The sequence below is a fragment of the Athalia rosae genome, chromosome 5 (assembly GCF_917208135.1).
Source record: "Athalia rosae chromosome 5, iyAthRosa1.1, whole genome shotgun sequence".
NCBI classification, from domain to species: domain Eukaryota; kingdom Metazoa; phylum Arthropoda; class Insecta; order Hymenoptera; family Athaliidae; genus Athalia; species Athalia rosae.
This window is the reverse complement of record NC_064030.1, coordinates 3,138,313-3,162,455: the sequence shown is the minus strand read 5'-3', so window position 1 is coordinate 3,162,455 and position 24,143 is coordinate 3,138,313. Positions and strand designations below refer to the sequence as shown.

General features: G+C 43.5%; 1 protein-coding gene across 3 annotated transcripts; it reads left to right on the top strand.

Annotated features, from left to right (window-relative positions):
• Positions 1-2,849: 2,849 nt before the first annotated feature.
• Positions 2,850-24,010, top strand: LOC105692935 (growth arrest-specific protein 2). Of its 3 annotated transcripts, none has more exons than XM_012412513.3 (8): positions 2,850-3,280; positions 12,357-12,761; positions 19,076-19,200; positions 19,519-19,660; positions 19,745-19,991; positions 21,035-21,293; positions 21,368-21,493; positions 21,642-24,010. In XM_012412513.3, the coding sequence occupies exons 2-8, from the start codon at positions 12,542-12,544 to the stop codon at positions 21,849-21,851; spliced, it is 1,329 nt and encodes a 442-aa protein (XP_012267936.1). In that variant the 5' UTR covers positions 2,850-3,280; positions 12,357-12,541; the 3' UTR covers positions 21,852-24,010. The 3 variants fall into 3 exon arrangements, with proteins under 3 accessions (XP_012267936.1, XP_012267938.1, XP_012267935.1); XM_012412515.3 differs by lacking the exon at positions 2,850-3,280 and adding an exon at positions 11,148-11,312; XM_012412512.3 differs by lacking the exon at positions 2,850-3,280 and adding an exon at positions 11,587-11,797.
• The last annotated feature ends 133 nt before the right edge of the window (positions 24,011-24,143 follow it).

The window sequence follows — 24,143 nt, the reverse complement described above, 5'->3', positions numbered from 1 at the left end:
TTTAGTTCTTGCAACTCAATGAATAGTTTCCTCATCACTCAGAGGCAAACTGCAACGATCAACGATCACTTTCAGATATATTGCAACCCTTAATTTCTTCATTTCAATCTCCTATAGCCATTACATCGCATCTGATTGCGGTACGAAGTTTTTTATTCATCAATCGCCGTAACGGGTGCGGTGCAAAAATAGCGTATTCTATAGTTGAGAAGATCGATGAACTATGAGCCAATAATCTGTGCATGTCGGAGCGTAGGACAATATTAAGGGCCAAGACACGCCAGGCACCCGGTTACGAGTTTTCGTTCCTGGTACCGTACTCGGTTCATCTTGCACACCGAGTTTCGAACGGAAAATAAATTTGTCCCTTTCACATTTCTCCGAGAGGATATAAATCTAACGTTCCTTCGTTAAATCGGCTGCCTGCTGTATATCGAAAAAAATCGATCGCACAATTATTACTATCACATTAAGATCTGCAGCTTTTTTTCTCCGTCTTGAATCAAACCGCGTGCGTGCCTGTGACGGGGGATCATCTCTTCGTGATAAAATAAAAAGTATATTTTCATTTTATGAACGTTTTCCAATTCGGTTTTATTTTGTCATAACGGTTTCTGCATAAGGCCGAAGTAATATGCACATTAGAGCGCTATGTTCGTTGGAATTTATACGTTTGCTCCAAATACTCGAAGCATCGACCTAACCGGGATCGACAATAATTCGAGACACGTGATTGCGGCAATTATAACAATTACGGCGTAACGCACGTTTCTCAAAGTTGGTTCGCGCTGCAAAATCTTCGTCTGAATTCAATCGAAATTCAACATCACAATCGGTCGTTTTATTCTCCATACCTCGCGAATGGTATACCGAAATTCAAAGTTGGAATAAATTTCGTACTCTAAAATAAACTGGTTCATGGGAAAGAACCAAAAAAAAAAACTTGAAAACGTGATTCGTTTTGCTACCAAGAAATATCCAGAGACGTAAAAACGTCTTTGAAATCTCTGTTGAGATCAAGTGCGCGTTCTCGGTAGCGCTTCCAAGTTTGCTACCAGTTTATGGGTATCCATCCATCCATCGGTGCTCGGTTACGTCATATCTCGCGTTCCGCGGCGATCGCTCGGTTATCCGGTCAGCTCCGAGTAGTACAATGATGTCAAAAGCAAGTTTTTTTTTTTTTCTTTTTTTCTTCTTCTACCTTTTAGTCAAACAACTTCATTCGACCATGCTCTCGATCTTCAGATGCGAACGTACGCGACCTCTAGATTCCACTCGACTACCTGGATTTGTCGCAGAGTTAAAATTCACGCGTAACGATACGTGAAACCTAAGAAATTGCGATTAGTCTTTGATGCCAAGGCGACGGAACGGAAAGAAAAGACATCGATAACCGAGCCTGATTTGTTCCTTTTATTTTCACTCGGCGTTTGATTGTGCTCGCGGTATTTATTTTAATCGCGACGACGATATATCTGATCGAGATCGACCGATAGCCGCGCATAACAATGCTCGTGAATTTATCGTACGACGGGTCGGTATGATTTTATATTTATATCTGGCTGTTTTCGTTCCTCGGAACGACAAATTGATTCACACATATTTTCGGAATTTCAATTCCCGAGCGGTTCAGGTAGGTACGTGCACTTCTGGCAAATTAAGTCCAAGAGAGTTACAATCGCGTCGAGCAGTCAAGCTTCAAGCATAACGGATTCGTTCGGCCAACGTTCCCCGGAGATTAAAATCACGGTCGTTGTGGCTTCGAGGATGAAATAAAGAAAAAAAAAACGGTTTTCGCACGTTTCATTTGAAACAGTCATCCTTTTACCGATGAGATAACTTTCTCTCGTAATGGCTTAAAAAATAGAATATTCCATTCCATCAAATCCATAGGATGAGCACGGGCTCACCGATAGTCGCACGAACGATAAACACGCGGATAACATAAGAAGTGATTCTTACTCATCGTTATACGTGTAACGTAATTAGATTTTGGATTTAGGGTCAGGAGGGTGAGGGAGGGGGGGGGGGGCATCGTCCGTTTACCGGAAGAGGCGAATTATTCATGCCCCGTAAGTTCTGACCACATGGTATAGAGTGCGAACCATTGATAGAGGTAGGTATACATGTGCAGCCGTTATAGATACGACATACTCTGCAGCAGGGAGTTAAAACGATAATTGGATGAATCGATCGATTGGTTGGATTGAACGAAGCAGCGTTATGTCATCTTCGTAGACATATCGCGTAGCTTCGTCGACCGCGGCGACTGCACCGCCGCTGCACGCGAGTATTTTACGATATTAATAATAAAAATCCTCGAATTCCCTACGGTGATTGAAAACAGATACAGGAGCAGAAGAGGAGAAGTAACTTTAACGGACGATCGCGCGTACCGCAATATTCTCGCAGGGATGCTAAATTAAATGCCAAGGTGGTGCGCGTTGTACGTACATCGGATCTCCGCGGAGACGGAAGCGGCATGCGCGCAACGCGACCCCGTAGAAATCGAAAGATATATAAGCGGCGTGGCGGTCCAGAGCGCGGAGAGTTGAGGGTAGAACTTGGCGACGTGTCTGCAGAGAGCGCACGCTTTTCCCGTAGGATTATGGGGGTGGGTTTCGCGGAGTATTGATCAGGGGTACGTGCGGCCGGGGAGCAACGCCGGCAGCCGGAGCGCCGTCATCGCGTAGCTACAGGGAAGAGAGTCGCGACGCTCGTAAGGGTGATAAACTCGAGGATAAGGATAAAGGGGAATAACTGAGCGAGGGGAAGAGAAAGAGAAAGGGAATTACGGGGATCGGGCGGGGATGGGCAGAGCGCAGCGGTATAACCCGGTGCACGTGGTGTCTGCCGAGTACGTCGTCGTACCGAGTCAGAGACCGGCTCACCGGATCCGTCGAGGCGTAGTGTCCCTCAGTCTTCACACGGTCGCCCTCCGGCTCTGGCTCTCCTCCAGGAGTAACGGATCACCTAGCGTCGTTTCGGGTCCACTTTCCGAATACTGATTTACATTTTTCAAAATTCCGGTTTTTTCCAAGTGTCGCTCCCACTTCGCCTACTGACCGCCGAATTTATTCTCCGCCGATCAGTGAATGGGATTATCGCCGGTGCAGGTGGTTGCAACAATTACATCGATCGTGACTTCCGCACACCACGAAGATGATCGATGATTCCTGTAGTCCGTAAAAATTTTTAGTGCGAAAAAAAAAAAAAAAAATTATCGTCAAATTTCAACTTCGTCTCCGGAAGTTCGAGAGCCAGGAGATTTTGATGACCGGTAAGTGGACGATTCGAATAAAGGAATGCTTATTCGTCCCGACGAATGACGATCTTTTTTTATAAATCGGGCACGATGGTGGTCCAGGTTCTTTTTTTTTCTCGCGCGTATAAGGGTGAATTATAACGAGGGCTGTCGCCATTTTGATGGAAGCGCATCGGTGGCTCCTGGAAAGCATCGCAGAATCCAAAATGAAATTGATATCAATTATCCACATTAAATTATTCGTTATTCCAGGCCAGCCTGGATGCGGTATTGTATTAATAAATTTTTCCATCAACGTCCGTTAGATCTGCGGAGTTTCCTTTGCAGACCGATCGTCAACCTTCACGGTAATCACTGTACATATACTCGAACACATTTATCGTACGTACGAATGCTGATTAATCGGCAATCCGCTTTACCGCCACGATTTGTTTGTGCTTATTCTTATTCATTTTTTTTTTTTTTATTACGTTGATTAATTATGCGATTAAAGATTCTACCTGCTACGGAGCGAGCGACCGCGATTCCCGTTTAGACCTTAATTGCGGCGCGTTCTTCTTACCACCTGCGGTTTAGATTTCACTTTACAACGTTATGACGATGACAAACGCGTTCCGAAGTGAAAAAAAAAAAACGAGCAATCTTATCCCCGAGTAATTCCCACCGAAAATATTAAGCGTCGCAAGGCCGGTAATTTTGAAATTTTTTTTTCAAATAATCTCATTCACCGAGCGAATGCAGATGCACGTGTGTCCGTGACATTGACGGCTTAATCTCATCGTCGAGTCCGAGATACGTTTCGTCTGGCTTGTTATTGATGCTACAGAGAATGAATGAACTCTGAAAATGTTATTTCAATTTAATTCAACGCCCAAAACCTCTACGCATCGTTTTCATGGACGCATGTGCTTTTTCGAAATATCATATCTTAATTGTTATTTCATCGTTTTTCAAAGACTTGATTTATTTTTTAAACAAAAACGTCGAACGTTTGGACGACAATCGATTATCCTCCCACGCTCCGAATCGCTGGCTATTCCATTCTGCATTAGAGACTGTGCAAACCGAGAGAGCCACACCGTGCAGACGATGCTCTTTTTTGAATGGTTTCCTTCCGTCGCCTATTTGTCCTCGGATAAAATCGATTCGATTATTCTTTTCTGAAAAACAAAAGTCTCCCCGCAACGACAGATGTTCTTACAAGCTCCCCTTTCACCGACGTATGTAACTGCAGCCGTTCGCCATCCCGTGTAACCCGTATATTACACGCGTAAACCTCCCGCGTATAAAATTTTTTTTTTCGACTCCGGACACCATCTGCCCCACAGGAATTGAACCGGAGTCCGGACGTACCGTACTCTCGAAAAATCGTTTCGCGGGGGGTCCGTACGCAGGTATTTCGATTTCACGATATCTGAATGACCGTAAAATATTATTCTAGAAAAACATAATCGTGACTCATTTCGTTTACTGATTAAATTTGAATCTGTTTACGTGTAACGGATTATCTGACGAAATGCTCGGATTCTAATCGTGCAGATTACACACGATAAATCGACGATACGTATCCAGAAACAATTTGTTCGCACACCTCCGATCTGTAACCTAATTTTTCAAATTTGTCTCGTCCTCCGCACCGCCGCGGTTCGCTATGGTTTTTTTACCAGCTACTAATTGCATTGAAACAATGCCAGAATTTTCAACACTTCTTTTTTACCCCGCTCATTCTGCCGCTTCGGCAACTCGCTTTTAATAGATTATGCATACGTGTGCACCGTAACATGCCTACTCAAGCTCACGTATCGGTTTCTCGTTTAAGTTTCTGTAAGAAGTAAAAACTACGGGTGGATATTTTTTCCGTTCAACAAACGACGTCGGTGGCTCATGCTTGTGTCTCTTCGATTTTTGGTGCTGCAGTCGAGAGATTTCGCGTCAAACCCGGTGTCATCCGTCGCGGGCGTTTAAATTTCAACGTACGTACGTTTCGACGTACGACTCGAGGTACACCGAGTCTTGGACGAAGCAGTTATAACGCACGTTACGAGTACAGCACCAGCTTCGCAGTGGTCACGCTCCAAAAATGTCTTAATAATAGTTTACAATTATTATACGTACGTACAGCTGGTAATATAACGGTGACGGAGGTAGACTGAAGCTTACGCACCGTAATTTCTTTCCACATATACATATATATATATATATACAAAATTAATCGTTTTCAAAAACAATTCCAGTGGTAAAGAATTTAGCTTAGCGTAACGCAACCGTCGACGAATGATTTCACATTGAATCGCAACGTCGTAAACGCGGGCACGCGTCGCATCTGCGATGAAATTGAAACCTTACCGATAACGTTTCGGCGTTATTTTGTACAGGAAGTATCGGTACTTTTACGCCTTCCTAATATTTTATTTTATTTTTTTCTTTTTTCTGATCCGTGTAGATCAATTTACCGATACCAGAATCGATCGAAACGATACGATGAACTCGAAAGGAATGTTCGTTCAAACGCTATCGGCGTACATATCGCGCGATTTGATAAGACGAAAGAAAAAAAAAAAAAAATCGAATAAAAGAATAACTTTATCTGAAATGTTAATTAAAAAATGCCTCCGTATAGCAGAAGCTCTACACAACGTCTTACGCTCTGTTTCTGCAACTTAATTGGTGTTCATCTTGTAAATAATTAAATAGCATCGTTGCGATGCTGGTTAAAGACCTAGATTTTCTATGTAATTCGCTCGTGTTAATTTTCTTCCTCCAACGTCTCGTCTGTATCGCGATATAGTTTCTCGATGCGATGCGAGCAACAGACCAGAAGCACGTCCAGAGTCAAAAACCAGGCAAACCAGGGGTAACAAATTTTCAAAGAACTCCGGAGACGAGGGACGTCTGCTAGCTGTAGATCACTTGAAAGTCCGTCGTTTTAAATTGCCTCTCAAGGTGCAATATCTGGGGTGTGTATACCCATGGCCCGTAACGGCGGAGCTTTACGGCGTCGCGACGTCATCGAGCACGTGGCCCCAGGACACGTGTTTGTTTCCCATCCGTGTCCTGACTTTGGCATCGAGCACGAACGCATCGACACCGAAATACGCGCGTGTGTCTGTGCGTGTGGTCGTGCGTGCGCGTGCAACGTAACCGAAATACGCTATCGTGGCATTGAGAAAAAAAAAAACCGAAGCGTACCCCGAAAGGGATCTGGTTTCACGTTCCTGTCCTAGACAACCGAGGCGACGGCGTGTGTGGTGTGGTGGTTTTCTTCGAGTTACCGAACCGCGGAACTTACGCTCACTCGGAGCGTCTCTACCGCTGCTTTTTGGAGCATTTAAACCCGATCCAACGCGGTGTGCAACGTGCATGCGGTAGAAATTAGAAAAGAGCATCAGCGCGTTCGTTCGGGGGGGCGGGGGGGGGGGGGGGGGCCACCTGACTAAATAGTTTTACACGTGCTGTACGTCGTCGGTCGGACGAATACCGATATATATTTATTTGAAGGCGTATTTACTTATGCGCGTAAGATGGAGAGCGCTTCTCTTTCTTTTTGGCATCACCGAATTTTGTATCGCGATAATTAGGCTCGTCGCGTCGTCGACTCCGATCGAGACGACGAGATAATTTTTCTAGTGCTTCATTTTTTCTCTCGTCATACGGAGGTTCAATCTTTCCTACGATTGTCTGAAACCTAATGAAAGGGATTGGCCGGCTACGGTCAAGATGAGCGACCTTAATTAACTAATCCAACAAATCGGTCTCTGGATAGAGCGAATGTTGTAGCAGCTGCACTTCGCGCTATAGTAGACGTACGTCTCTTGCCGCAGGTCCACTTTCTACACGGACGTATTTTTCGTCCGTTCAAACAAGCAGTTATCTGAATCTAAATAAGAACTCGAACTTTGCGTATATGTGTGTTAATACATTATGGGTCATGAAGAAAAATAAAAATGAACCGCGTGTAACCGCGTTACATGAATTGAACAATGGCAACTACGTGACCGTACGATCGCTGCGTTACGTGGGGATCGAGTTTGATAACGATATTTAAATTAATTTTCTTTGTTTCACCTACACAGAGACGTACGCCGATCGGAAAAACTTGCTATCGGGACCTTTATACCTCGCGTTACCGCCGCTGGTGTACAAAACGTACGGTACATACAGCAAAGGTCAATTTATCTCACGTGATATACGCGATGAAGAGGTCAATTTGTTAGAACCGACGTCGGTGCTCTCCGACGTCGGTCGTTACGATATCAATTCGGGCATCTTTCGCCTCGATTTTTATTCACGCCGATCATTGTTGTTAATTACACGAACAAGCCGTATCAATGTCTCGTAAAGGTTAACGAATCGCTTTCTTATTCGCGAATTCGTTAGGCGACGCCTCGACAATTTACTTCGTTCTTTTTTTTGTATCTGTATATTTTAAAACTGTTCAACTACTTCGCCGTCGAGTCCGCAATCTAATTAATTCCTTACGTTGTGCAACGCAACATTCGTGAAAAATAAATGACGGGAAGAAAAAGAGTGAGCAAAAAAAGAAATAACCCCGGAGGTGTTATAAATGGAGGCGCTGAAGCGCGAATAAAAATTCGCGAAAACTGTTGCTAATTCACGCATCCCGTTTACACTTTCCTAGGAGTTAATCGTCCGTGAATTGGACACCTCATAGTTCATTAGCGTAAAAGGGAGTTCGTCCTCGGGACGATGATCATTTCGTTTTCGTACGTGCCACTTTACGCACTCGTCGCTTTTCTACGATTAAAAAATTCAAACCGCGATATTCGCACGTAATCAAAGCACGTAGTGAAAGAAATTGAACGAGTGCACTGATAGGTGAGTGTCATTTTCCCGAGAAAAAAATCGTAATATCTGCGAGTGGTGAGGAGACATTGAGGAGAAGAAAAAAACATTGTCAGAGAGCTTTCAACCGTTTTTTGTATACCATCGGCATCTTTCCTCGGCCACTCGCAGGTGCAGCGGTAATAATTTCTCGGCTTCGCGTCGTAATCGTAATTATTATACGAGCGTCGCGACGCCGAAACAGCCGCCCACCCACGAGGTCCGAGTTATACCTGTACGGTACGGTTGTCAAAAAGAGAAAAAAAGAGAAAAGAAAAGAGGAAATGGCGAAGTAGACAAATAATCGCGCGAAAATAAAAAATAATAAAACATTGAGAAGTAGCCGGTAAATAGTCTCGCTATAGTTTGCTCGCGTGCTTAAATATGCCATACGTACGTATACGCATGAGCGTATAATAAGCGGCGAATACTCGTTTTCATTGAGAATTCACCCACACGTGATACGTAGGTACGCGTAGTACAGTGCATGCAGAGACGTGTGTACGTACATTATATAGGTATGCGGTGGCTGAATAGATTCGCTAAACCCGACGGAGCCGACGCAGAAGCGACGCGTCGGTACGTTAGGCGTGATCGTTATAATGGAACGACACCCACCACCTGCCGTTATGCAGGAAGCTGGCAAAGCTGGAAAACTGCGAAACTGCAAAACTTTAGCGACGTCAACGTCGACGTCGATGTCAACGACGTTACAACGGGGGGCGCAGGGGTTATAGACCTCAGTTTGTGCATGCATACGTATGCTCGTGCGGCCACCAGACGCGACGTTATTCAATTTACCCGATTGAGAAAAACCCCTCGCAAAGCGCTACGGTTGTACCGATGCAGTTGCAGAAGATCGATTCGTCTAACGGAATTACACTGATAATCGCCGACTTAAAATCGCGTGTACCATCATCGACGCCGCAATTACACATACATATAGGAATATGTAGATATCCCGATCGACCCCATTACTCTGTTTCCAATTCATCATTCGACGACCGTTGTATCGTTGATCAATTCTTGACAGAAATGGCACGCGTTATCGTTACACTTCGCACTATTCTACCTATTCGGTTCACACCTTCATTAAATATTCTCTCCGATCGAACTCGCCTTATCATTTCAGTTTATCGTGTAAACGCGATTTCAAATTATTCAATTTTCCACGCGCGTTTGAGATTCTCTCTCCACCGAGGTATGCGCGATCATTTTTCTCATCGTTTGATCCGTGTCTCGCGTCTGTATTGTCGATTTTTATCGATGGGTGAAAAAAGAACGGAAGAAGAAAAAAATTTTACCGCCCGTATCCTCGTCGCGGAGCATTGATAAAATGTAAGATATACATATATAATTGCGTGTTTATTGTACACGCTGCTACGATGCTTAAACAAATAACGTGAGCCATAGTTTATCCGTGTGCTTTTTTCTCCTATCTCTTTTGTCGTTTAGTTCTTCGCTGTGTAACGTGCAAACACGTATCGTATTATGTACCGCCAACGTATATACGAAACGATGAAAAGATCCGCGAGCCGCTTGCCGCTGTGCCGCGCGCGCGAATCGCGTTTTATTGTTCGTATTCGCCGTAGGTAGGATCATCCGCGTAGATCCCCCGCCCCTCCCGAAAGAGCTGCTTCTCCGGAGGTTATTTTTTTTCTTTTTTTTCTTTTTTTTTTTGCTCATACATCGCTTATGTACGTTATGCTAATTTTCTAAGAGAATTCGCGTCGTATTGTACTACGCACATCATACCTATTTGCAAATACACATGTGGGCGAATAAGAGAATATCACTGTACGGCGTATATCGTACGGCAGCATCGGTAGATCTTTGCGTAAAAAATTGATCCGGCGTACGTGTTTTCGTTCAGAGATAATGACATAATACTCGTTGTTCGAAACGCCTTTATATCGGCCGTAGATCGCCACCAAATATTGCGAAGGTGAAAAAGTCATGGCGTGGGCGAGATCCCATCAGAGTCGAGACGTGTGGACTAATTAACACGTGTACGCCTCGTAGTAAGATCTGATCATCCGATGGGAATAATTTTGATTTTTTTTTTTTCTTTCGTCTTTCGATCGTCAAAAATACCGTTTGCCGAAAGTTGACGTTCGCGCGCGATCGTTCGGAGACGAGGTGTGCGTCAGCCGGTCTCAGGTGTTTGTTCATTCATTCATTCATTCATAAATGAATAATATGTATATATATTTACGATGATAATCCGTTTCGCGTTACGCTCCGATTCTTTGAGTATCGCGGAGCAGCGATCGACCGTAAAAATCGACGCACAGCTGCGGCCGCAGTATGTCTTCCGAATCGGTATTATGATTTCAACGATCGCGAACGCCTCGCCGTTCTTTCAATCCGCTCTTTTTTTCGTTCGGTCGAATAAAGGAAATATCGCACGTGAAAATAGGCGATTCGAGAGGTCCTCCGCTTCTTTGACGGATCGTTGACAGCGATCGTTAAAAGTCGACTCCGCGCTCCAGAGAAGCCGGACTCTCGAGATTAGGAAAAGAACGGTAATTCGGCACCCGATTTGGAAGTAACTTCGCCATCCAGATATGGTTCTCCGAATCTTGCCCCAAGGAGAACCGCCGGTCTCCATTATATAATAATTCTTCCTGGATACGGAGAGACTTCGAATTCGTAAATGGACGTATTATTACACGTCAGGCGTTTCACAACGATAAATAATTGACGTATATTTTTGTCCGTCAGTCCCGAAACTCGGGAATCCAAATTTCCGCCTTTCTTCGCAGCCGGCGATACGAGATCGTCCCAATATCGTCCGAGCGTGGGACTACGTTATTTTACTCCTCTTCGCAGCCGCGAATGCTTCTTCGAGCGTAATACGCGTTTCACAGGTACAGCGTCGCACGGGTGTTTTACGCCGTAAAATACATAAAATAATAAAAGGAGGATCAACGGTGTCTATAAGGTCAGGCGTGGGTCTGGCCTGGGCGCTGTCCCTCGTCTTTGTTCGATCGTATGCGATTCTAATTTCAACACGAATCGGCGCGCACCGCTTTTGTACCGCTGTAGATCGATCGCGGTTAAATACGCACAAATCATTTCAACGTGAACCCGATGTACACGTCCGTCGATTGATTTACCGATCAAGCTCGCACCGATCCTGGAAACCCCTCAAACTAGACGCTCGCCTATGGCACGAGCGCGAAAAATTTGCATCCCGTGGAGCGTAAGTGCCGATTTAAATATAAGTCACCCACTTTCAACGCCGTTAATATAGATTAATGTCCAGTTCAGATAAAAGACATCGTCATTATGCGATATTATTATATTTTCCGAGTTACTACTTCTTTTTTTTTTTTTTTTTTTTCTCTACCAAAGCCTCATCGCACGCTGCATCGTGCCGCGATCCTTCGCGATCGCTGAATCCCCTCTGCCGACGATCTTATTCATAGGTTGTGTGCATACCTTATACCCGTACGATTACGATTAGCCGCCTTTTTAACCTGGCTACTAATATTTACTCACTTCAGTCGAGAGCGAGCGGTTCAACCGGTGCTCGTTAACAGTTCGTGTGCTGATTGGTACCTATGACTGTAACATACTCGGTTTTCATTACCCGCTAAGCCGACAACCACTGGCACGCGACTCGAAGACTTCTTTTACCTCACATCTCAATTTATTCGGAGTCCAACCTTTGCGAGCTGAATTTCGGTGGGCTATTCATTTGACAAATTTTTGTTTATCGCTTCATTAGTTTTGTTTTTCGTTGGATCGCGAGGTTTTTGGTAATTTAATTGGCTTTTTTTTTTAACGGGTCAATTTATGCGGCACGTGTTGGAATATCAGGTTCTTCTCGGACGAGATTTTGGTGAAATTTTGCCATTAGGATTATCTGATGTTCGATCGCGTTCAGAACGTCTAACGATCTCCGCTACTCCGTATACAGTGTCACGGTTTTTTCACGCGAATGATAAAAAATACGAGAAATTTACCGTTTCGAAAATCTAAGCCATAAGATATCGAGGAGAGTTCGCCGCGTCGTAAGATCGCAAAATGATAGAGCCGCCGCAGCGCGGTGGTTTGCCTGAAATCCGTTAGGATCATTCGTATTTAAAGTACATGTATAACAGGATCGTCGTCGAGACGTGACTCGACTTCCCAAAGATCTGGATCCCGCACACATTCCATAAAATGTCGCGCATCTCCTTCTACTCTAATTCGTGGATATCATCGTCTAACGTGTCCTCTTTATTTCAATATATCCTTTCAGATTCCAACGCTGGAAGGGTCCTTCTGGAGGAACGTTATTACTCACATATCAACATCGGGGAGGAGAGCTGTGACTCTGGGGCGTAACGATCGAGGGGATCGTTGCGCTTGACCGTCGCGCGCGATAATTCAGCGGATGATATCGGGGAATACATCGTTCGAAGAATATAAATAAATCGTATAACGATGTCGTGCGCAAATCGGTTCCCTGCCTCCCAACACACGAGATATCGCAGCAGCTGGGGACCGACATCAACGCCGCTCTTCAACCGAGCCGATATCCCGAGACCATCGGCGGAGGAGGAAGAATTCGCCGATATTTACCACGAACGCCTTCATTACGTACAAAGTCGCCAACTCATACCTCTTCAGGAAGACCTCGCCGATTGGATCAACAAGACGATCAGTGAGTTCGATTCGCCGTTGAAAAATTTCCCTGTAAAACAATGTTCGATTTTCACCCGTTCGTAACGCGAAACGACCGTGAGCCGGGACGAGTTTCAACAGCGGATCAGACTGGAGAGTCGAATCGATTTCGAACTTGATATTATTACGGATGTTCTCCTTATCGTGCAGCACCCGACAAACTTCCGATCGTTACCGTACAGCGAACGAATGATGGACGTGAAGAATATTGAGCCAAATTAAGTATCAAATTTTCGAGTTAATTAGAATCCGAAACCCGATGTGTATACATATAATACCCAGTCGCGTACGTGGAAAAGTTGGATACTTTCGCACAGAATTCATGGGGCTATATATTCATAAAACTAACAATAAGTTACTTTGCCATTCGACGAACGTAGCGTGAGCTCATTCCAGCAGAGTAATTAGAGTTTTCAGCTAGTTGACATAGGTTTTGTGCGGTACGAGTTTGTGCGGCAGCTGAGGCCCTCGCGGACTCGAGTTTCTTTTTATCCTTTTTCCTCTTACGTCTCGTTCCATACCCCGTAGTAGTATTATTTTTTTATTTTTTTTTTTCTATCGTACAGATTGTGCAGTATAATAGCCAGCGCAGAATAAACTAGGGCTTCCATAAGTTATATCATTTTATTCTACCGGATCACGCGCCCACGCATAAGTGGACATAATTCCATTGTCCGTATTTCAATCATACGACACGCGGTAACGTAACCGCAGTTATAGCTGTATTATCGCGAGGACCGAGAGATCGTTTTCTCACAATTTTTTTCACCCGCTTCGAAATCTCATCTCTTTTTTACAGCAAATTTCTAACGTCCTGAGTAAAAATTAGATGGTAGTGATAGATTGTTTTTTAAGATTCGTTCGAAATTCGTTCTCTCGTTCATTCGAATAACCGTTTAGCTCTGAGTCTCGTGAGTTTCTCAAAGCTTGCGCCGGTGGTCGTTTTCTCGCGATCACGAACGTGGGCGTGAAGATACATAAGTTTATAGTCGCCGCTTGTGTTCACACAGCCTCCCATCTGGAATCGCCCGCTAAAGAAGCGGCGGTTGGCAGTAGTTGATGCTTTGTAATGTTAATTTTTCGAAGAAGAGACGCGAACGTACCGCACATGTTCAAACAACGCGACGCTGCTCTACCACCCCGTACGCATGTACCGATCTTCGTCCACTTTTGATTCTTCGATGAAATTAGCTTCGGGCAGAAAAAAAAAACAAATGAGTAAAAAATTCAACAAGAAAGTATAGAGAAAAGTCAACCGGATATAAAATATCTCCTCATGTTATAAAGACCGATGAAGATTCAAACGAGGCGAAGAATGTGCATGGAAAGTATAGAGATGGTACCTTTTTTTCCTACGAGTCTCGTGTACGTGTTAATTGAGCAGGTGTTGTGTAAAATCGATCATCATCGATTAATACTTGACATGTGGAGCGTACAAAGGGGACAAGAGGGGAACGTAAATTGCCTTTATCCCCGTCAGCATAAAATTGACAAGAGGAATCGAAGAGGCTTTCGAGTTATTATCGAACTGTTATATAGTCTTCGACGGCAAGAATATCGTCGGGGTTGTATCCCTATTATTACAGCTAGCGGAGTTCAGGATAGTCGATATTCGTATCCCGTATCGGGAGCAACGAGGAAACGGGGGTAGGGATCGCAGGGCTTACGAATTCATCGAGTCTCACAGCGTTGACGAGGTCAGCGTCCAGCTGGCTCCGACGTCGCCGCGGGTAAATAGCGTCGTTCATCAAATTATGGGATTTGTAATCAGAGACGCTCTCTAACTCTGACCGATTTTCTATACGGCTCCGTATAATCATACGGGCACCGCATTGTATGCCCCCGATCAATCGACGTAAAACCCTTATACACGTACACCTAGATGTAAGGGTATCCGTTGAGGGAAAAGGAATCGATAAGGACGGAAGAATTGGATCAAAAATAAAAAATAATCGATCGCCATCCCGGTGGCCTCAATTGAACCCAACGATCGCGAACGTTAATACGAGTTCACTTTTCCTCTCGCGCGAAGCAGTTCATAGTTTCCACGATCGAAATCGGTATGGTTGGTACATGGGTATATTTATGTTACCTACGAATAGGCGAACGAGAACTTTACGCTAGCCCATGAAATAACGTAACGTGCATACGTGCACGTGCGGGATTCAATCGTGTGGGAAAATACACACGGGTATTTGTACAGGTGTGTGCGTAGTATGAATGAAATTTTTTCAATCGTTGATCGCGCGTTATTATGCCACAATATTGCACCGCGGTATCTAATTGTACATAAATAAATAAATGCATGCATAGACCTACGGTACATAATGTAATGGGGTTTACGCAACACTACGTTTTCAACGTCGGAGACTCAACGTAGAAATATGCAACGTGCACGTTAACCACACAGACAATAGATATTGCAGAGGGTGACTGTACAGTTTTTCAATTAATCGACGATTGATTATCGCAATATTCAATCGGCAGCGTTGAAATTTCAATGGAAGTTTTGGCTCGGTGCAATATCGGGTAACGTGCGCGTGGAATCGATCGCGGTAATGAAAGGAGGAGGTCATACGATACTTATAAAACTTGGCCGGCTGTCCTCACGTGTAGGTCAATGTAAGAAACATTGTAACAAGATTGGAACTTATCTTACAGGTATGTAATCGACATCGAATATAGTCGTATAATAATGTCGGATCGAGGTCGCCGTTAACTGCATACGAGTCGATGCATCGCATCAGGACCCGCGAATCTGTTCTGGTTTTCTCGGGGTCAAATGAAAAGCTGCGACGTACGTACCTACGTACGATCGTATCGTATATAGGTATTCCGTACATACTCTACATGTGCGATGTACCTACCTACCTACCTATGTACATATATCACATACGTACATGACCGCCTTTCGTCCTCATCCCAGTTTCCGAATATGGTACCAATATACGCGCACGCACCGCACACACTCTGCCGCAAATATATATATCGTTCGAATACGCGTACGCGCACCGGTGTACATCTGTGCGTCTGTATGCAATTTATAGTGCAGGCTGCATGGATGCATCGTGAAAATCTTATCGATGAAAAAAAATGCAACGATATCGGTTACGAAGGGCGTGTGAGATTCGACGACAATTTTCTGGCTTTCACCGAATAGAAATTCGCGTGAGAACGCGAGCGCAGATTTAACGAATACCCCGATGCGGTCGAATAATTGCAATGCACGAATCTGGCCGACCCTGCGCGAAATTTTGCCCAAAGCTATACACGTACGTACGTCACGATTACGGATGAATTGCGAAACTTTCCGAAGGATCGCGATGAAATGGGGGAGAGAATAAAATTGAGAAGAGAAAAAAAAAATCGAAAGAATTCATCGAAGGTTATCGGGTGCAAGGTACGTAATATGCGAAAGAGAAGAAAAAAAAAAGGTAAAGGAAAAGAGGTGCTCCGGTTCTTACGTGTATATATATATATATATATATAGCGAGAGCAAAAATCGATACCGATCGTGAAATTGATTCGTTCCTCGGACGATATCGTACACCAGCTATTACTTTGCATTTTAGTTAGAGTTGAAACCCGCGATTCGCCCTTATTGTACAAGGTTGGGGATAATTTATCGTTCAATTATCGAATTATTAACGAAATTAGAGAGATATCCGGTACATATATTCACCCATCCACGTCTTGTGCGGTAGCGAGAATTATTAGGTACTTTATTACGGGCAGTGCTGTTAAATTATCATTTTCTCTCTTCTGTACGTTCATGGGTAGCTACCTCCCGACTAATTTCGAATAGTTTTATTATTGCGTTAACCTGTAGTCAAACCTACAAGTCACTCCCACGTACCTTATTTGTTTGATCGTACGTCAGACAATACGCGATAAATGAAATAATTGAATTAAATCTATAAAACCGAACACTCGAGCTCCTCTCTCTCTCTCTCTCTCTCTCGCTTTTCTCCGTCATTTCATTTCCATTGACACGATTAGACGGCAGAAACGTGCACGTGATACGTGCAATACGTACGTAGATCAGCACGAATTATAATGGGCGGTTATACGAATTTAAAGGACACTTTATCGATCCTGCACGGACCGATGGCTGGCTGCCGCTGCAACGGGAGTGTTACACCTATTACGCTATAAGTATATACCGACTGTAACGCGAAGGTTGACTCACCGGAAGTGGCCTTACCCCAGGAGTTTCGAGTCCTGCATCGGCCCTTCTAACAACGTGTCACGCACCGTAAAATTGCCGGTGAAACAGCCGCGTATCGCGTCCATTCGATTCTCGTTATTGCTAACCGTGTACGAACGCATCTATGGCTAGGAAATACAGGACATGGGGAACATTGACCGATACCGATACACGCGTGGATCGATCGATCGAGCAAATCCGAAACTCGTTTCGAAAATTCTTCGAACAATTGAGCTCCAAATTGGGCTACGCAATTCTACGGCGGTAGCCGTTGTTGGATAATAGACCGTGGCGTGCGACGATCCATGACCTATCGTTAGATTTTCAAGGCAATCGCGAGGGAGGGCAAGAAAATCGTGCGTAGATTTTGCTCCTCTTTCTTACTTCGCTGATCGTGAGCGTCGTGCGTATCTATTCGCGAGGTTTGGCTATGATTTTACCGAATGAGATGTCGCGTCGCGTTCCATCGGCTCACCGTGTAGATTCCGATCCACGCGGTACGTAGATGAAATTTTTACGTCAAGATGCGGTCGGCTGTTCCGGGTGACCGATATCCCAATGCTATCGTTCTCGGAGCGCTCGCTACGATCCCCAGGTCGTATCGCAGATGAATGACAACAGATATGACGCAACGAGAAATCGATTCGTCGGCAATGAGAAAGAAAATCTTTCATCTTTTCGTTTTTCGAACGATCGAACGATCGAACGATCGTCGTCCACGTCGGTGTAATTATGAGAATGTCGTTGGGGCTGTTTTATCGAGACGAATAAAAGCTCGCATATTAAATAACGACGATAGTAATGCACTTACTCGGCTACAGTGTGAGCTATAAATACGTGCAGCAGCTTACTTCTTGTGGCTTGTCTTTGTGTTGCCGTAGCAAAAGGCGGGGTCGGGGGTTCCCCATTGTTAAGGATCGAGTCACGACTGACAATTTCGCAGCGTATGTGCAATCCCACCGTTATTATATGTATATCGTGTCTCTCGGGATCCAGACTCCGACTTCTTCATTGCTATGACACGTTTAGACGCAGGCGAAATCATGCATATGGATATCCAGCACACGACCATGAGAAAATCGCTATTTTCGATACCCGTTGGCGGTATCAAAAGTGCGATCCGCGGTGGGAAAAACTTTTCTGCAGATCCGATCGAATCGACTCGAGATCTAATTAGACCTGAGGTCAAATCGTGGTGGGTCGGGATCCCTGTACCTACATATTGGTTGATCCGTAAAAATCTGGTTGTAGATGAAAATTTATTTGATGTTGTATCGGATCGGGTCTAATTAGATCCGACAAGATATGCCCCGCCGTGGACCATAGGATCTATTTACATCTATGAAATCCGTACTTTATTGTTCTTTCCGTCTGTGTCCCGGTGAATTTATTTGCTCGGATACTTTTCTCGCTCTCGATACACTGCCGAGATACGGTTCGAGTTTCGTAACGTCTTTATTCCAGTCATTGGCCACTGGTAATTACATCCGGGTGAAAATGTAATGTGGATACGGATTTAATCGCGTGTGACTCGGTAATTGACGTGTAATAGACGAAATTTTTACGCTCGCAAAAGTTACAAAATTCATCCGCGGATTCGAACGCGCATATTCCGCGACCGCACGTACACGCGTACGCCGCGACACCGGCGAATCCTACGCAATAAATTTCTGTGGAATGTTTATTCAAAATATTATTGTTAATTCAAAATATGCGTGCAACGTGTGCGTCGAGATTCAAAGCGGGGAATGTATGCGAGGACGATGATAATAATCGCGGTGTATTCGGCGTTGGCGTATGTTTTACCATAAATACAACAAATTAATATTCATTTATGACTCCCTTCCTGCAGCGGCTGCGTCATCTTCCTCGATTAATGGGTCCACGCGTATCACGCACCCACGGGTGATGTCGAACCGCGGCGATTTCGATTGAAAAAAGAGAAAGAAAAAAATTAATTAGAAACAGACATACGTGTACCGCCACGCAGGAATGACAGAGCTCTGCATGATGGTTAAAAAATTATGTAATCAAATAATCGCGATCACGTTCTAAATATAAATTTTGCTTTTCTTTGCCCTTTTCAGACGTCGACCACGTAACCGGGGAAAATTTTTTCGATGCCTTGGACAACGGAGTCACGGTTTGTCGACTGGCTAGAGTTATTCAGGAAAAAGCGAGGTCCGCAGTCGATTCCGGACGAGTAAAGGGGGTGCGTTTCAACTTTTCAACCAATTACGTATATATATATACGTAACCTGCACCCGCGTAGACCAATTAGGAAAATGAAGGGGATGCACTCCAATTTACAGAAGCCTCTGATGCGCTATATACATAACGTTTCACGTGCTTGACTTTATCGAGTGCAGTTGCATCCAATCAGATTTTACAAGCCATGAAAAACCGCAGTGAAATTTTCCTTCATTTTGTCTGGCAAACAATACTGCGTCCCGTGCATGGTATTAATATTCAAAAATTATCAATCGTCATCTCGTCGTCTACATTTCTTTCGTTCTCTCCGATTCTACAGCCAGTCCCAGTGATCAGAGGACGATGCTGGGACAACGCCGCGAGGCGAAGCTTCTTCTCGAGGGATAACATGGAAAATTTCATTCAGTTTTGCCGGCGTCTCGGTGTTCACGAAAACCTTCTCTTCGAGAGCGATGACCTAGGTGAGTATTTCGTTGTTTTACTGGAGAAGTGCTGCGATATTTTTTGTCTTTCCACCCCATATCATCGCTGTTCGACTTGTACAGTTCTCCACGGACAACCCCGAAACGTTGTTCTCTGTCTGCTCGAAGTGGCGAGGCTGGCATCGCGGTATTCCTTAGAACCACCGGGACTCGTTCAACTTGAACGGGAAATTGCCGCTGAACAAGAACGCGATTTACACTGTCTTTCCGACAGCGGAATCTCTCACAGCAGCCTTGTTTCGTGGCAGTTCCAATCACCCTCTCCGGCAACTTCGCCACGACCGCCGGTCGAAACTATAAAACACAGCAGGTATGACGACCGATTCATATAAAAGAGAAATGTCACAATACATGGGGTGTAGGGGAGAAAAAAAAAACACTTTTTTAAATGAGTGAGAAACGAGTGACCGGAAGAATCGCAGCGAGCGAATAACGATCGTCGAAGAATTGCCTCGCGAGCGAGGAGAGACAAGTTTTACAAATTTTCAGTACATTTGGTACTTACCCTCCCTTTCCTGGCGCATTGCCTTGTACTTTCGCGATCCGAGCACAGCGTAAGGGATAAAGAAATACGATCAAAGGGGGCATTGGCAAGCGCGTTGCCATGGCGGTTGCTAAGGGATGCTTTTGGTATGCGTAGCGTGAGCAAATATATCTAATAAATCATGAGTCTGAGCTTCACGTCCCGATTCTAATTGTAGGTGATTGTCATCTATACAAAAATTGTCAAGATACCGCTGCTCCTCATTGTACATTATATTTTTTCATCTTTTTTTTTATTCTCTTTTCCGTTCCCAACTTACGTAAATAACGGGACTACCTCCGATTGATTATTCGATTTCTCGCCCTCACCCGTCAACCTGCTTCTCCAAAAAAAAAAAAAAAATCAGAAAAAGAGAAAATAATAAAATGGGGGAAAAATCGCCGCGAGTTCAATTTCACGAGATCTGCAGGCATAGCTGTGCAGCTATACTATACTATGTACAGATACGCGATGCTTTTTGCATTCGCGAGGCTGTGCTATCGCCGCAGGATATACCTAGTTGAAAGATTACCAACGGTGCACAGCAGCTTGTTTTTATACCCTACCCCTATTCGCTCCGATCATCACCCCCTCAACTGAGGAGGGTTGCGAGTTTCATTAAGGATATTAAAGGGGTCTTTCGTCGAGCCCCTTTCAGACAGGGCGTTGGTTCTCCTTCTTTCAGCACCTTCCATTCTCGATTAAAAGCCCCAGAGATCAGATTTTTGCCCTTCCAATATAGATCACTTTATAAATACCGTCATGAATATGCCATCGTTCTTTCACCCCTACGCAATTTCCGCTCTGATTTTTTATTTTTTCATCGTCAGCTCTACCTCGGAAGTTGCTGTTACCGCGGCCAGGTGGTTGGACCCAACTTCCGGACCACCGACTTCTGATATGCGACGATCAGTTAGCGACAATGGTCCCACGGGAAGCGATGGAGTTCCCAGTGATACTACCGAGGATGATTGGTCCAGAGGAAGCGCTGAGGATCCCGACGAGGTTCCATCCCCTTCAATATCACCGTCACCAACCCCCGCGGAACCACCGGAACATTCTGGTCCGATAACGGAACTGGATCGCAAGGTATGTGTTTTCTTGTTTCGATCGATTTAAAGTTTTTTCTCTGGATCGATTTTTTTGTATTTTGAAAATTTCAGGTGAGGCGAGCGGCCGAAGCGGTCCAAAGACTCTGTCAATGTCCGTCCAGTAAATGTTCGAAGTTAAAAGTTCGTAAAGTCGGAGAAGGCCGTTACCACATCGCTGGTAGAAACGTTTTCATCAGGGTAAGAAAATATGAAAAATTTACGTTGGAAAGTTACATATTATATTTGTTACATGGCGTGAAAGAATTCACGCCCGCAGCTACTGGAGCTATTTTATATTTTCCTTTTCAACTAATTGGCCGTGTTATATTACCGTGTATACCCTCAGCTCCTGAAGGGTAGACACATGATGGTGCGAGTTGGAGGCGGTTGGGATACCTTGGAGCATTTCTTGACGAGGCACGACCCTTGCCAGGTGAGGGTACTTAGTCGCGAAAGCACACCACCGCCGCACAGCAACGGCATCACCTCAACTCCATACCTGCACATTCGGGCAAAATATCGCAGCCCGCCACCAGAATCCCTTGCGGGTCGCTAAGCCTATAAGCACAGTGCCTAGAATCTATAGAATTTTAAGTCGCCACGGGTACCCTTCGGCTCGATAAACTAACGATAGAATTTTACTTCCACCCCGTGCTTCGGAAACTTGATCGGTTTTTTTCGTTTTTTACGCAAAAATTCAGTAAGATACGCGCTGTACGGTATAGCTGCAGCTAAGGAATATCGAGCATCAGGGTCGCTCCGTGATGGCATAAGTATATTTTAACATCTCACAATCTCTATTCTCGTAACACTTTCTATATCCATATTATGCATATATTTATCACGTATACACAGTTTATTATCCACTGACTAATATTAGGGTATCACGTTGTAAGATTTAAGGCCCAAATCCACTCGCAATAATAATTATAAAAATGATATTCATTGATATTACTATGCTAAAAGATAATGGAAAAGCGATCGATAGCGAAGTGCAGAAATTTATCAAGAGCCTAATTCGGGGGTAGGATGTGCAAATTTTTTGTTCACCTGCTACATCAGCTGGTGTATCGATTGATTAATATTTTTTTCAGACTAATCAGTCAATATCTCTGACTCGTCTGGTTCTCAAAATTATTCATCATGTACGTCTTACATGTTTAATGAGAACCTCCGCGAGATAGATAATTGTAATTTATTATCACGATCGATTACTGTGGCTACTCTTTCCAATTTTAAACAGTGGTTTCACAGTTATGAAAAATCAACAAAAAAAATTCTACGCGAGGTTCGGTCATCGCTATATTTTTCTCTCTATCTATATCGTCTACGAATAATTAATTCGATAAATGCACCGCTATATTTTGTATTCTCTATATCCTCATACTATTGGCTGCTGGGCCGTTCGCACTCACGCAGCTTTATCATTAATATAACATTGACGAAATACAACACATTCACGAATAAGCATACATGATCATCGCCAAAGTTTGCACGAACAGCATAAGTACGAGTAAACGAAATTTCAAACGGTATAAAGGCAAATTATAATTACATTACATGCAATGCTGATCGCACCTATTCGCACTTATAATGCCCAAATTTATAATGTATAATATGACCAAGACTGTGAAATGAGGCATTTATTAATAAATTATGCATCTTAAGGCAAATCATGGGTTTAACTTTAAGAAAATTGCACATTTTATATAATCAACTCGATCAAGGTGTGCTGCATTGTAAATATCAGATACATTCGATTCTATATTTATAATACTCTCGTATGGATATCATACCGTCGTATGTTAAGAATGACAATTGCCTCGTCCATGTTTTGTATTTTTATACAGATAATTAGACATAATAAGAAATAGTTATAAAAGTAATAAAAATACGACCTACGTACGGACCGATGCACGCCGTAACGATGCTTTATCATCTTTTGAGCATACTTTAAGACGCTGAAATCATCGTTATATGGTGTTAATAATTTGCAGAAATACAAGATCAATTCCTGCAGCAAAGGGATACCCAAGCAAAGAAATTTCAGAAAAGTTATGTCGGCACGTTAAAGGGCAGTACGTTATCGTCCTGCAATCGACGCTTATCGATAAATAATTACCACGCGTACAACAATAGTTGTTATGTAGACACGATGTATAATCATATGAATCATAATTGAGTAACTTTGAATTGTCAATCACAATTATTATCATCTCTAGTATTTAATATCCGTCATTATTATTAGTTGTTTTTTTCATCTCGATTCTACCGGTTATATATATGCCGAATCTATTTTGCCATAATATTATTTCTAAGACACTACAATTTACGAGTATTATAGTTAACGGTAGTGATTCACTCTAGAAGTATGTAAATACTGGAATTGCTTATACCGATCCGAACGCTACGTATGATATTCTCGTTTCGTGAAGAATTGATGTTAATTTGTTGCTAGTGAATGAATTCGAAAAAGAATAGCGAAAAAAAGGTACTGCCGTTATTGATTTCACGTGAATATAAGTTTAAGCGCTCCATATAAGATGCTTACGATTATGTGTATAGACTAGTTATCATTATTGCTATTATGGTCCTATTTGTTGTATCATTTTTACATCTATGTTATATAAGAATTGTTTGAATTAATTCTCTGATAAGGAATACTATCTGTTTATTGTTAATTGTTTTTGTTGAGTAATAAACCATTTAATTAAATATGGAACTGGATAATCATCCGAACTTTATTTTTCAGATATATCTCACACCTAAGCACTTACCACTCTTGTCTGATGCAATATCCTCGGTGTCATTGATAAGCATTATTCGGGGAAAATAAATAAGTTAACAA

Excerpts from the sequence above, each read along its gene's own strand:
- LOC105692935 (XM_012412513.3), top strand. The coding sequence starts at position 12,542 with ATGTCGTGCGCAAATCGGTTCCCTGCCTCCCAACACACGAGATATCGC. Across the intron at positions 19,992-21,034 it reads GAAACTATAAAACACAGCAG|CTCTACCTCGGAAGTTGCTG; the intron begins GTATGACGACCG and ends TTTCATCGTCAG. Across the intron at positions 21,294-21,367 it reads TAACGGAACTGGATCGCAAG|GTGAGGCGAGCGGCCGAAGC; the intron begins GTATGTGTTTTC and ends TGAAAATTTCAG.